Raw genomic sequence first — 13445 nt, 5'->3', positions numbered from 1 at the left:
AAATCAATTTGTAGTTGTAATCCCTGAGCACAGCCCTGACACCTGTGAATCTGTGTGCCCAGGAGCCAGCAGTGATAGTATGCACATGGATTTATACACATAAGATGGCACATGCATAAGATGGATGAAACTGGCAAAGGTGCTGTATGCCAGATCCACATGAAATAGAGAAATTCTGATTTGGTTCTTTCTTATTCTATTTGCTAACAAAAGGTTTTCCCATTTTCTTTTTTTATTTTTTTTTTTTTTTTTAACTAGGTACTGACTATCTTATAGCAGGCCAAGAGGACTCTAGGACTGGCAAACTCCTTGTGAACATGAACAGCCTGGTGAAACCCTGGAAGGCACATTTGGGAAAACAAGTATCAGATATTCTTCGAACTGGATGCAAATGATTTCTGCTTCAGAAATTACAGTGCTGGACTTTGCCTTTTAGTAGCACTGCAGTGAAAGGTGTAGTTAGTTCAAGCATTCCCATTCAACATGTTCCTAGCTGAAGCAAGGAAAGCAGACTTGCCATCCCTCCTTTCATGTACTTAGACAGGAAACTCGGGACATGACTACTTTAAAAAAAAAATCACAGCCTTATCATACAAAATTACCTAGTGCATCATATATAGATCACAAGTCAGTTCTTCACTTGAGCCTGATTCCAGCCAGAATAATTTTACAAGGCAAAACTAAAGATATGGACTAGTGTTTATATACTCCAGGTCAGAGTCTGATATTAATATGCATAAACTGCTTTCATAATACATTCATTACTGGAATGGAATTTTCTTTATAAATGACCACTAAAAGGCAGCAATTTCTTTCAGCTTTACAAGTGGCATAATACTAAATAAGCATAAAAGAGAGCTCAAACTGACTTACCATCAGACTGCAATTATGCCAATATAATAGGCTGCTTTCTAGGAGACACTATTACCCCACTGCCTACCTGAAACAAACATGTGGCTTATCTTGGGACAGTGTCCTTTAGAGATGTGCACTGCTATCACCAATGCTTAGTGCTGAGCTCTGCTGCAGAAACCACCCTGGCTCAAACTCCATTCCAAATGCAGCTCTGTGCTGTAGTACTTAGTCTGCAACACCACAAAGGTTTCACAGCACTCACTGCAAATAAACCTTAATTACAGGAAAAAGCCAAAGCGTGAGGAACTAGCAGCTGCTCTAATGTGGAAATTGTGACACTACAAAAGCCACAAAGCAGAAACAGGAGGTAAATGGACTGGCTGGAGCATGTATCAAATGAGGTAAGCTGTAGTTCTGGGAGAGTAACCTGGCTGTTCCAACTGTGCTCAAGACCACTGGCCTTCGATTGCACTCCGTGCTTTCATTGTGCTTTATTCCTCTTGGTCACACTTCAGGGTAAGATGCTGAAACTCTGCTTCCTTCCCATAGTGCCTGAGGATTATTCCTCCCCCTGCAAAAGCACAGGAGTGATAACATCTGCACTCCAGGTAAAATTAGTTCTGCTCTGCAAAAGCATTATTTCTAAATCAATTTTACCCTATAGTAATCAAAAGAAAGCTACTTAAATCCTTTCCTAACTCAGAATTTTGAGGAAATTGAAGTTTGAGACCTGTGTCCCCCGTTTAAGGACTCATAACCAAATGAAGTTGGTTGGAGCACTCTCTCTTCAACTAAGCAAAAATCACAATGAATCAATTTATATTCTTTCAGAGAGTTACAGAGAAAGAGAAGCACACATGCTACTTTAGCATGTTTGAATTCCATGTTTAATTTTTAATGCTCCTAGAGAAGAGGAGATGTTTTCATTTAGCACTGTCTGACTGGTAAGTGGTACACCAGAAACCCTCATACTAATGCAGAACAATCGAAATCCAGCCTACAAGTTAGGACATTGTTTTGTTCTCTACCAATGAGAATTCAGCCACTTCCATTCTATTAACTGCTATTTTACTTTGAATTTCACATTGATTGAACAGCAGAGATACCTTTAGCTCATTTGGAAATGGATGACAGGCAAAAAAAAAGGGAAAAAAAAAAGCTTTTTTTTTTTTAGGGAAAAAAATGCTCCAATTTGTTTCCCAACAAGATATAAACAGTGTTTCTAGTGTTTCTTCCTCCCTATTTTTCAGGAAATTTCCCTTCCTCCACTGCTTTCCCCCTTTCACTTCTTAATTTATTTGTTGTTACCTAAACTGGTATCCAACAATGTGGCATCTCCAACAAGCTATTTAATTAATGCAATAAAACACTTTTTAACCAAGGCATTTGGCAGAATTTGAAATGTCAGCCTTATGAAATTAGGAGCCCAGCAACTGCTTTCTTTACTGTCTCCAGAAATTGTCTCACAACAAAAAGATTAACTAGTTCTCTTTCAAATATCAATAAAGACCTGTACATGAATTTACAGTCTGATCTCAAAGGGCCTCTCATAAGAAATTAAATTCAAGTGTAGGTTTAGAATTAAACTAAGGAACGTGCTTTTCAACAGAGGCTGTTTTACCTGTAGGGGATCTTATTTAATGATAGTGAGGATATTCCATGTTGGTTTATAGTCAGCACCGTATTAAAGCAAACACCTCTATTCTACTTTTTGTGCCAGACTGGTGGTTTTGTGGGGAGGGTAAGCATCTGCATAGTTCTCTTCTGTGAATAAAAGTTATTTTTTGACACATTCATTTACTAGCATTACTAGCTACTGCTAGTAGAAATACAACTTGGAACCACAGATTATGTTTTCCATACAGCATCCTACGAAGGGAATGATGCACTGTGAGGGGAGGCTTTAACTTTCTTAGGAGGTGTAAGGAACCTGTAACACTCAGAAACAAGTAACTGGACATGTCATCTAGGGTATAACAAATACTGTGTTAGCCTACCCTTCACATTGTTGTGCCATCTGTGTTAATCTGCACTGTGGAATCACCAGAAATCCTCCTGTGCTCATTGTTTTGGCCATCCTGAGCTGTCTGCTCACACATCATCAATACTGATTTACAATAAGCCATTTTAAAAAACAAACATTGGTGCTATAATCATTGCTGCACTCCTCTACTCTTCCTCTGTTGGGTGTGTCTTCTCTCAGCTCCACCATCACCAACAAAACATCAGCTCCAGAGGGGTTAAAAGCAGTTGAAAAACAACTGCAGACAGGCTCCTGTTCAACAAAATGAAATCATGTCCAGTGAAGAGAGCTGACTAGGAATAAATGACAAACTGCTGGTAGCTTCTCTACACTGCCCACACTAACACTGACAGAATTTTAATGAGGTAAAACAAGAGACCAGAAGCACACAAATTCCCTTTTTTACTTCCCTAGGAATAAGTAGGTTCATTGACATGTGATCAGATCAGTGCCTCAGATACACAGGAGCCACTGCTGTCAGGTTAACAAGGACACTCTCAGTCAGAACTGCACAGGATATAGATCTTGTTTCCAAAACAGCCCTGCCAGATCCCCAGATCTAGTGATCCCTACAATGGCCTGCAAGATAAACGTCTCCTTCTAGCCACCATTTTGTTCATCATTCCTTTTGCAGGGAGGAAGGAAAAAAAAAAAAAAAAAAAAAAACGGGGTTTTTTTGCACCTGAAGCAAGGCCATACCTCTAGGAAAGTTACTACACACAAATTGAAGTCAGTTCTCTGCAATGCCCTCAGGCTGTACTGCAGAGAACAGCAGAAAAAAAAAGTGAGCAACTTTTAATTCTGAAAATGCAATTTTGTCTAATTTTAACTATTTTTCAGTCCTCTTTTACATTTTAGAATATATGTTTTGTTAAAGGATCATCTAAAAGAGACAAGTTTTAGAGGCAATCATTATCAACATCAGGATATGCAATACATGCACCACTGATTCAAGTTTAAGTGGATTTCACAAACAATCCCATCCTAACAAGGAAGTTATCACAAGTTATAGATGAATTTGTGCCTTCATCATGCAGGAATTGCAGCTAGCTGATAACAGTCTACCCAGCTTTCAAAAGCAGATTGTTTCATCACTGTACCAGAGGAGGACAAGGGTGTGCAGAAACTGAAGAATGGTTTAAACTGAAAATCTGGAGTATTTCACAGCAATATGACACAAGGGAGTATTTTGGCAGCAATGGTAGGTCTGTAGGAAGAATACAATTAAAACAATGTCTTTCTATTCTAAAAACTAAACAGAGAAAATTCAACTGGAATTCTATCTATATGTAACTGTTTGGGCTAAGTAACTTGTATTGGAAAGATATTCTGATACATCTAGAAGTGCTTCATGTATTGTTAACAGATTCTTTTAGCTGAACTTTTATAAACATTTAATCACACTCAGCACATCAGCTTTTAAAGGCCAAAGATAAACTAAAGGCACAGAATGAAAGAAAATTTTTTAATAATGAAAGGTTTCTTTATCTCCCAAGGACTACTTGTGACTTCACACAGCAGCACCTATGACTTGACAAAATCACCTGATAACATAAAATCAGTATGAAATGGCTCTATAAACACAATTGCTCAAACCCATTTGAATCTAATACTTTCTCTCCAAGATCCTGTAGCTCAGTGATGGCAGACAGAAAAACAAGGTATTATTTATAAAATAAATATATAAAATAAGAAACACATTAAAACAAGACATATGCAACTCTAGGTTTTGTATCCACACAATAAAAATGCAACTTACCATCTGCTTATTTCACAAGCTTGTCATATATTGCCAAGGATCATTTTATCATCTTTATTATATATTAGAATAACCACTGATTGATTTTAGATTTAAAATTGGGGCATGTAACTATAGAAGAAAAATCACACAAATGAAGCAATGCTGGGAAACAGAAACAAGGAGTTACATTATCTATGCATTCACAACTGCATGAGTTTACATAGCAAAAAAAAATTTCCACAAAGAATTATTTAGGATTAAAGCTATGACTTCCTTTCTCAAAACACTTCAAACACATCACACAGTGCTCTTCACAGTCTCTGGTGTAAGATCCTTACATATTTCATATCTGTACTGCAGCACAACAGGTTACCAAGCCACAACAGCCAGAAAGAAGCAAATCCATCCTAAACCCATCTCCCAATGTGTCAGATTACGTCCCAGGTTCCCTCTGTCAGTATTAGGTGCACATTTCTACCACTGTAGGCCAAGATTTGCACATTTTATGTTTTCTACACAGGTGCTACAAATACAGTTGCAGATGATAAACCCAAACACTTTACAGCACAAAGGCAATGTGTGAAAGAAAAGCACAGCAAGAAAGAAGAGGCAACTTGTTAGAACAGAGCACACCTTGGAAAACAGCTCTTGCTTCCTCACAGACAGTGCACTAGATTTCCGTTTGAACAACCAGAAGCTTGGCTGCATGTGATTTTTTTTTAATTTGGTGCCCAGTGTTCATCTATTGCCTAAGATTTCATTTGCATGGCCCAAATGCCTAAGTGCCAAAGATTATCTCTGCTGCTTCTGTGCCTGTTTACTCAGGTTAACTTGGCACTTGGCTTCCTATGCCTGAAAGAGTCACACTGAGAAGTTCTGTGTCATTTTGTTTCTTTGAAAAGCAGTGATGCCGAGAGTCCCTGCTATCACTGCCCGCAGAACAAAGTAGTTGTAAGCCACTTAACTGCCTCCAGATTTTTTCTGGGGATTCAACAGCTGCACTGAAATACAAACACCTCAAACACACTGTAAAACTTGACAGAAATTCCCCTCAAACATTCAGAAACATTAGTGGCACCAAATTTCCTTATGCAAGCAAGACACAAAAGTGCAATAGGGAATTAATGCTGCTGAGCACCCCAGAATGCTGCCCACAGAGAAAGGCAAGTGTTAAAACATTGCTGGACTTTGTGGGCTGCATTACTGACACTACAACCTCTTATGCTTTGGGTGAGGTAGCCAACACAAGGAGAGAAAAAAATCAAAAAAAACACAGCCACAATCTCTTTTGGGAAAAAAAAATCTCACAGCCTATCTTTTGCTCAGAAAGACAAACAATGTAGCATAGCTTATCTACAGCTATTAAACTATAGTGAACTATTAAATTATTTGCACTACTTAAGTAATTTTCAAATATTGTAATAGCTGTTCATGTTTATCTGCTGGCTCATGATCCTGTCCACTACAGGTACTGAAAAAGCTTTAGGTTTTTTTATGCCTGCACTGGGGAGAAAAGAATAAGAATAAAAATCTGACAAGCTGGAGCAACTGATCTTCACAACCCACAATTTAATTTAAGGTCTGCTTACAGCTCAGAACAGTTCTCAAATCCCATCAGTGTTAACAAAAAACCAACCAAACAAAACACCACACCACAGACACAGGGAGCTTCCAGTGAGGGTAAAAAGTATTTACTTTTTAATATGCACTTAAGTCACAGTATCTGTTTTGAGATCATTACACCAGGTAACAATTTATTGTATCTCAAAATATTTTACAAGTGCCCATCTATATATTGAAGGAGAAGGTAATAACCAAAGGAAACCAAAATCTGTATTTTCAGAGCAAAAATAAAGCCAGTGACCAACATTCTTTTCATTCATCTTAATCTTCAGTTGCACAACACACCATTTTTATAAATGCAAAAGGCATCACAGTAAGTAAATGAAATCAAAGAAGATGTGCATTTCAACGTTTTCCTGGCAGTCCTGATCTGATGCCAGTAGTGAAATGCAAGCATAATCTAGTAATTGAAATTATTTTAGAAATTCTAGATCTAGACCATTTTCAATGTCTTGCATCACTTTGGAAAAAAAAATCTTAAAGGAAAAACAATCATTTAATGTAATTTCTATTAATAGAACTGAATACATTAAATTAAAAGCAGCTACTGATCAGAACATACTGAAATGAAGACAGACCTGGTGTGCCAGTGGAATTTTAGTTGAGAGCTATGTACTTCAAGACATTATTCAAGTTAAAACTCAAGGAAAACTTCAGGGTAAAGAACAGCTGTTAAAGTTTTAACTGTGTCCAAAATCAGGTTACACAGTACATACACACACTCACTCTTTTCGCAGTATTTATTTGCAAGGCTGAAGCTGTGAGATTTCTCCTTCAGGAATAAATTATTTATTATGATACAGTGCACAGAATATGGTGAAACATTTCCTCACTACTCAGAAGACAGACACACTGCAGAAGTCCAAGTCTCTGAAAATGAGAAATGGAGACGACAGCCTCCTTGCATCTTCATTAGCTGGATGCCTTCTCCTCTTTGGCAGCAGAGGCCTCCATAGAGGCAGCTTCCAAATCTTTGCTGGACTTCTCATCATTCTCATCTTCTTGAGGGTAAAGATCTGGGTATTTCTGCATGCATTCCTGCATGGCACGGAACTGGTCCACACAGTCTGATCCCTTTATTTCTTCTGTGCTATAGTGGAAACAAGAAAAGGCTGACTTGAACTGCTCCCCACAGGGACCACTAGCCATTCCACCCAGACATGGGCAATTCCAATTGATATCTCCATTGGGCAATATCAATCCTGAACAAACAAGAGAGAAGAAAAGTTAATGCTCCTTCAAAACATTGCTTTCACTCAGTGGCAGATGCTGGGCTGCAGGTGTGAACTCAAGCACTTATAATGCCATCTTAGCTCTGTAGCTTCAAGGCTGATAAACACCTTTCACTTCCCAGCCAATCTGCTTCCCCCTCTGATCTGTATAATCCTTTAATGGGCACAAGTGAGTTTAGGTCTCTATCCATCTCTGAATTAAGTCCTTCTCCCTGGACTATAGACCACTGAGAATATTCTAAGGGAACAGCAAAACAGATAGATGTCAAGTCAATCAATTTGCCAGACTCTGTCAAGGGAACAAGCAAGCATTAAAATCATTCCATACAAATAGTAAGACTTTAAATCCAATATTAAGACTAGAAATCTTTTAAATCAAATCAAATGGATGCATTTTTCTTCTTGCTTGAAATAAACTCTGAAATAACTCACAACTTTCCCCCTCCAAATTTCAACTGGAAGACCAGAATTGCAAAAGCAAAAATCAGTGTATTTGTAAAGATTAAGTTACGTGCCACAGAACACAAGAACAGCATGCCTGAGAGCAAGCCTGCCTATCAGGTTGCCAGAAACCAAATTGTACAACTGAAAGGAGTTAAGTGTTACTTCAGACTCTAAACTAGAACAGCCTTAAACCTCTGCTCTAGAACAGTTGAAGTCTTGACAGAAATACTTCACTGGTGGCCTGGCAGGTTGAAGATTTAAGGGCATATGTGTTTCTAGATGGCAATTGATTTACACAATGAAGGTCAAACAGCAAGCTGAAGAACTCCTTTCCTCTGATTTTAGAAATTCAATGTAACAGACCTGGTCTTGTGGACTGCTAGTCTCTAATGCAATAAATACATCTCTATTTCCTTTTTCTACCTGGTATGAACATACACAAAGTATGTTCATCTATCAAGAACAAGAGAAGTACTGTGCTATGATCCAAGCTGACATGACAACCTAAAGTCTCGTGGCTCATGGAAGCTGCTCATGTCATGGCCAAAGGCAGGCCTATCTGCATCTGTGTCAACACTTGTCCTTGAACTCGCTGCTATGAAGTCCCACTGTTGTTCTGAGATGAGTTTCTTCCTTGTTACATGACAAACACTCCAATAACAAGTTTATCTGCCAGGGAGTCACAGTGTAAGATGACAGGAAGCAGGATTGAAAGGGACATCATTAGTCATAGAAACAGTCCTGTACATCTGATCATTCATCAAGCTCTTTCTTAAAAGAACGTGGAGTTTTGCTTCATCAGTTCCCTCTAGAAACCACTTTAAAACTGTTTATAAAATAAGATGACAGGAACAAGTCTGGAAAAACAGAAGGGAAAGACAATCTGTGTTTGAGGTCCAATTCCATAAGTACTTTTATCCAACTTTCCCATCACAGCTGTAACACTAATAAAAACCACTTTGCATGCATAAAACTCATCATTGCCTTCTTCATATAAGCTTAATAAAAGAAAAAATTACTCAAAGTGAAGGCAGCCAAGATGTCAGTGAAAACCAGGAATCTTTCATGTTTAAATTCCACCATCTGCAACACATAGGACTAGAAAGATGCTTTACAGTAACAATACTATTCCAAAACCACTGCAAATGAATTCTTAATTTGTTTCCATCAGCCACAGCTGTCAAAATGCACAGACACTGAACTGTGATCTTCACTGCAGTATGAAATCCTAACCTGAATTTATTCCAGTTTGTATGCCTTTCCATTTCCCGTGGCTTTTATTCTTTCAATGTTTTTAGGTTAAAGTGAGTTATTAACATTTTGCCTACCAAAATTGCCCAGCTGATACAACAACAAAATACTAACAGAAATAAGAGCAGTATACAACTGGGTTTTATCCTAAGGGAAACAGAACACAAGTTTTCCTGACCGATCTAGTGATTCAAGTAGACCGCTCAAAGACTAATGTCTAGGACAAAATAAGAACTATCAAAAATCACCACATACAAAACTAGATATTTATCTCAAGTATGAAAAAGGCCCCTACAAAAAAACAAAACCTCAAACACAAGTTTCAGGTGTATTAGAAAACAATGCAGATTATGGCAGGTCTTTATTAATGCATCTATTCTTTCCCAGATATGACTGGTATCTTTGGCACAGCAGAAAAGATGAAAAGAGTCCTTACAGTTAATTATGTAACACTGGAAACCAAGTCTTCTATTCCACGTAGAAGCTAAATTAGAAAAGCCTACGTGTTACACTAGGTACAGCAAAACCCTTCCCGATTTTCTTTTAAATAAAAGCAATGCATGCCAGAGCTTCAGCATTTCAACATATTCCAAACCATTTTACCCATGTCTTTCCTGCCCATAAGCTTCACTCCCTACTGCTACATTCTGGGATAGGTCCATTTTCTCTCTTCTGACCTAATGCACTGTAGCCCTGCGTCATTCAAGAGGTTTTTCAGACTTAAAAACACAGAGTAATGTACCACATACTAAGAAGAAAACTCAACAAACTAACAAAGAAAATCACACAACAAGAAATCCCCACCCAAACTTTTTGACGGTACTTAAACATAGTTTATAGTTTCTCATCTTGAATACCCAGACACATACTGTCACTGTAAGCTGACATAAAAACCTCCTGGCTTTCCCCCTTTCTTCTCTATCTATTGTTGAGGAAGAAAGTGACCTAACATTCTGTAAATGCAGGACTGCAGGAAACAAACCCCATCACCTCTCCTCCTCACCACAGCCTTTCCATGTCCATCAAAATACACATAAGAGCAATTAATTATATGGCATTTAAACAAAAATAAAGTGGTTTTTTAAATTTTGACTAGTTTATTACCCAAAAGTATGTCACACCAGGACATCAACAGACTTATCAGTGCAGGTGAGAAAAACACTTGGATATATAACTAACTACATATAGCTCAAATGAAACCAAAACAGGCAGATAATGCAGTAACATTTCAACACAAGTCTAAGTATGAAAAAAGTTAATTTTAATGACATAGCAAGGTGTGGTTCAAATTACACTACACACCGTATCAGCTAACAGAGACCCTGTGAGCTCCAGCTGCTAAACTGCTTAAATGCTGCCCTCTAAAGGTCTCTGAGACACTTTAGAAAGCATAACTTTCACTTTCTAACTAAGTTTCAAAGAGTCTGAAGAATTTACTTCAGCTTCAGTTCAGCTGAAACCAATGAAATCCCTTCCCACAAAGTGAAGAGACCAAAAGATCTGTAAACATGAGGCAATTAGAAAAAATTAACCGAAACTCACATTTCCATGATAATTATTAACCCAGAGCAAAATGTATTAAATCATCATTATTGGAAGTATATTTCATTTACCCATTATTTAAAATAGGCAACCAGAATATTGTAAGTCTTGGTCTCAGAAGTATTCTGCTCTCTTAAATCTCTATTTTCAGGTTAGATATACTTCAGACAAGAACTGTAATCTTCCTGAAAACTTTTGCATTTTCAAGGCACAATGATTTACAGTTGAAAACTCAATAATTTTAACTTACCTGTCATGTGGCACTGAAAGATATTGATTATATTGCTACCAGTATAGTATTGATTAGCCAGATATTAATTTATATTAAATCAGATATTCAGAGATTGCTGTAGTAGGCAATTCCAGCTGCTCACAGGCAGGTGAGCAACTCACTTCAATGACAGTGATATGGAACTCACTCTAGCTTCTCTGAAAATTGCACTCTGTTACTTAAAACAGAGGAAAAATGATCATAATTTTCACACAATTAGGCTCTAACATTATTAATAAAAGGAAAAGATATCCCTGCATATCCCTGGCCACTAACGGAAACTAAAAGCCATCAACTTACTGCCCTCAGGCTTTATATATGCTTACGTTTTTCTAATTCATGCAGGGATTGTTTTCTGCTGGATTTATACATGATGTAACACCCCTTACTTCTGTTCTGCTCACTACTGACCTTGCTCTTCATAAGGGTCATCTGGGTCATCTGCAACCAGCTCAGCACTGCTCGGTGTCTCATGGTCCTCCTTGGTTGCAAAGATTATTCTGTCTTTTCCTACCATGGAAGAGACAAGAAGCAACAGTTCAGAGAAATCTGAGATAGAAAAAGAGTGATTTACAAAACTGCTGAACACCACAATGTGACTCACTAATACTGAGAATGAACCGTTGTACTTAACAATTACCTTCAATGAGAACAGTTACTAGTCCAGAGGAACACATACACACTGAAATTCTGTTATTCTAAAGCTCCAATTTTCATAGCAATGTCCTGTAATGAACAGTACAGTTCACTGAACTGCAAATATAAAAAGCTATTTCAAAACAAACTCAAATTGCTCCAAGACCAGGACTAAAACAGATGACAGGTTTAGAAGTGAAAAAAAAAAAAAAAACCAGTGCTCTTTGCTAAAGACTAGTGTAATATTTTACACTAATCATCTGAATTAAAAACAGAAGACAGCCATCACCATATAGAACTAACTACACTGAAAGGTGCTGTGAACGTTACAAGGGATGGAAATCCAACAGAGCAAATTTCGTGCTCTTGATATAACTAAAACATTCCCTAGCAGGGTCGGGGGAGGCTTGGCTAGAAACTTCAGTAGCTCTAGTTTTCTAACAACCCTGCAAAGCTCTAACACACACTCTGAGTGTGGAAAAAATGATAAACTCCCCAAGAATTCTCCAATTTCGTAAAGGCCACTACAGTAACGTGGCATATGAGAAATTAGAATCTCCTGGCCCCTCAATATTGGCCAGCAGATGTTCAGTAACTTAACCTTGCTGAGTAACCATGCATTTAAACATGTCTGAAAAACAGATAAATCTAAGACCTTTTAAAAAATGGAAAGTTTTCTGACAACTCTGCATTGTACTCCAGCAAACCTTACAATGTGGAATGTTTGGTCATTTCTGATATAAAAGGAGCAAGAAACTCTGAGAGTTCACATGAACTCTAACCCTGTCATTGCAATTTTGTAGGGTTGCATAAAGCAACTTACAGATATTGCAAAACTAAACAAAGCAAAGCATAAAGCATAAAAGAGGTCCACACATTATGATTACCTCAATAAAGTTTATAGTTTGTGGCCAAGTTTGTAACTTACAAATGGCATTTAGAACTATTGGTGCTTTTTCCCCAGCCTGAAACTTTACATTCAGCCACTTGGCATTACTTAAAAGAGCAAGGATCTTTATTTATATATAAGTAGGTATACTTATCTACGCATCTCCCACTTTAAGAAGTGGTTAAGCCTCATAAACACCACCAACCTGTACAACACGATAAAGATACAGAATAGCTCGCACTATACCCACCCTGTCCATCGACCTTAAAAAGGCAAAACCCCACAGCTCTGGCCACTCAGCTAGGCTGGGATAAATGTAACCCCTGCGGGCAGCAGGCGCCCCGCGGCCGGGAGCCGCCCTGCCCGCACGCCTCAGCCGCTCCAAGGCCACACGCGGTCCCTGCGGGCACCTCCGGCCGCTCCCGGCCGCTGCGGAGCCTCACCGTGCTCACACCGTGCCCACACCGGACCCTCACCGGGCCCTCACCGTGCCCTCACAGTGCCCACACCGTGCCCACACGGCCGGCACCACGCTGCCGCCTCACGGCCCCGCCGCCCTCCGTGAGGAGAAAGGTCGGCGGCGGGAGGCGAGGCGGCGCTACCGCCGCTACACGCGGACCGCGGGCGGCAGCCGCGCCTCCTCTCCCCTCCGGCTGCGCCTTCCCCTGGCGGGCTGCGGGCAGCGGGCGGTCCCCCCGCGGCGCACCCACCCCCGGCGAGCCCACCCGGCGGGGTGACATTGGGAGGACGCTCGGGCGCACCTTCCTGCCTGCAGTAGGACATGGCGGAGCCGGCCGGTGCCTTCCTCCGCAGCGCGCCGCACGCGGGCCCCGCCGCTCCGCTCCCGCCGTCCCGCCGGCACCGCTCGGGCAGCGCCGCGCCGCCGCTCCACGCCGCGACCTCCCGCCTCCGGAAGCGCCTTCCCGGCCCCGAGGCGG

The 13445-nt window shown here is 39.7% G+C and overlaps 2 protein-coding genes across 3 annotated transcripts in view; one reads left to right on the top strand and one right to left on the bottom strand.

The window, feature by feature from the left end:
- LOC105759937 (netrin-4) overlaps nt 1-2651 on the top strand; it is a 43106-nt gene extending 40455 nt beyond the window's left edge. For both annotated transcript variants that reach the window (XM_030283185.4, XM_072934917.1), the window contains exon 11: nt 259-2651. In XM_030283185.4, the coding sequence (XP_030139045.4) occupies nt 259-395 (137 nt within the window). In that variant the 3' untranslated portion in view covers nt 396-2651. The remainder of the gene's footprint in view (nt 1-258) is intronic.
- Nucleotides 2652-6294: 3643 nt separating this feature from the next.
- CHCHD4 (coiled-coil-helix-coiled-coil-helix domain containing 4) lies at nt 6295-13436 on the bottom strand. Its single transcript, XM_002198635.6, has 3 exons — nt 13269-13436; nt 11394-11492; nt 6295-7444 (listed from the first exon to the last, which is right to left on the bottom strand). The coding sequence occupies exons 1-3, from the start codon at nt 13288-13290 to the stop codon at nt 7155-7157; spliced, it is 411 nt and encodes a 136-aa protein (XP_002198671.1). The 5' UTR covers nt 13291-13436; the 3' UTR covers nt 6295-7154.
- Between the last annotated feature and the right edge of the window lie 9 nt (nt 13437-13445).

This window comes from Taeniopygia guttata, chromosome 12 (assembly GCF_048771995.1).
Source record: "Taeniopygia guttata chromosome 12, bTaeGut7.mat, whole genome shotgun sequence".
Taxonomy (NCBI): Eukaryota; Metazoa; Chordata; class Aves; order Passeriformes; family Estrildidae; genus Taeniopygia; species Taeniopygia guttata.
Note: the sequence above shows the minus strand (reverse complement) of the source record. Positions and strands in the feature narration are given on the sequence as shown.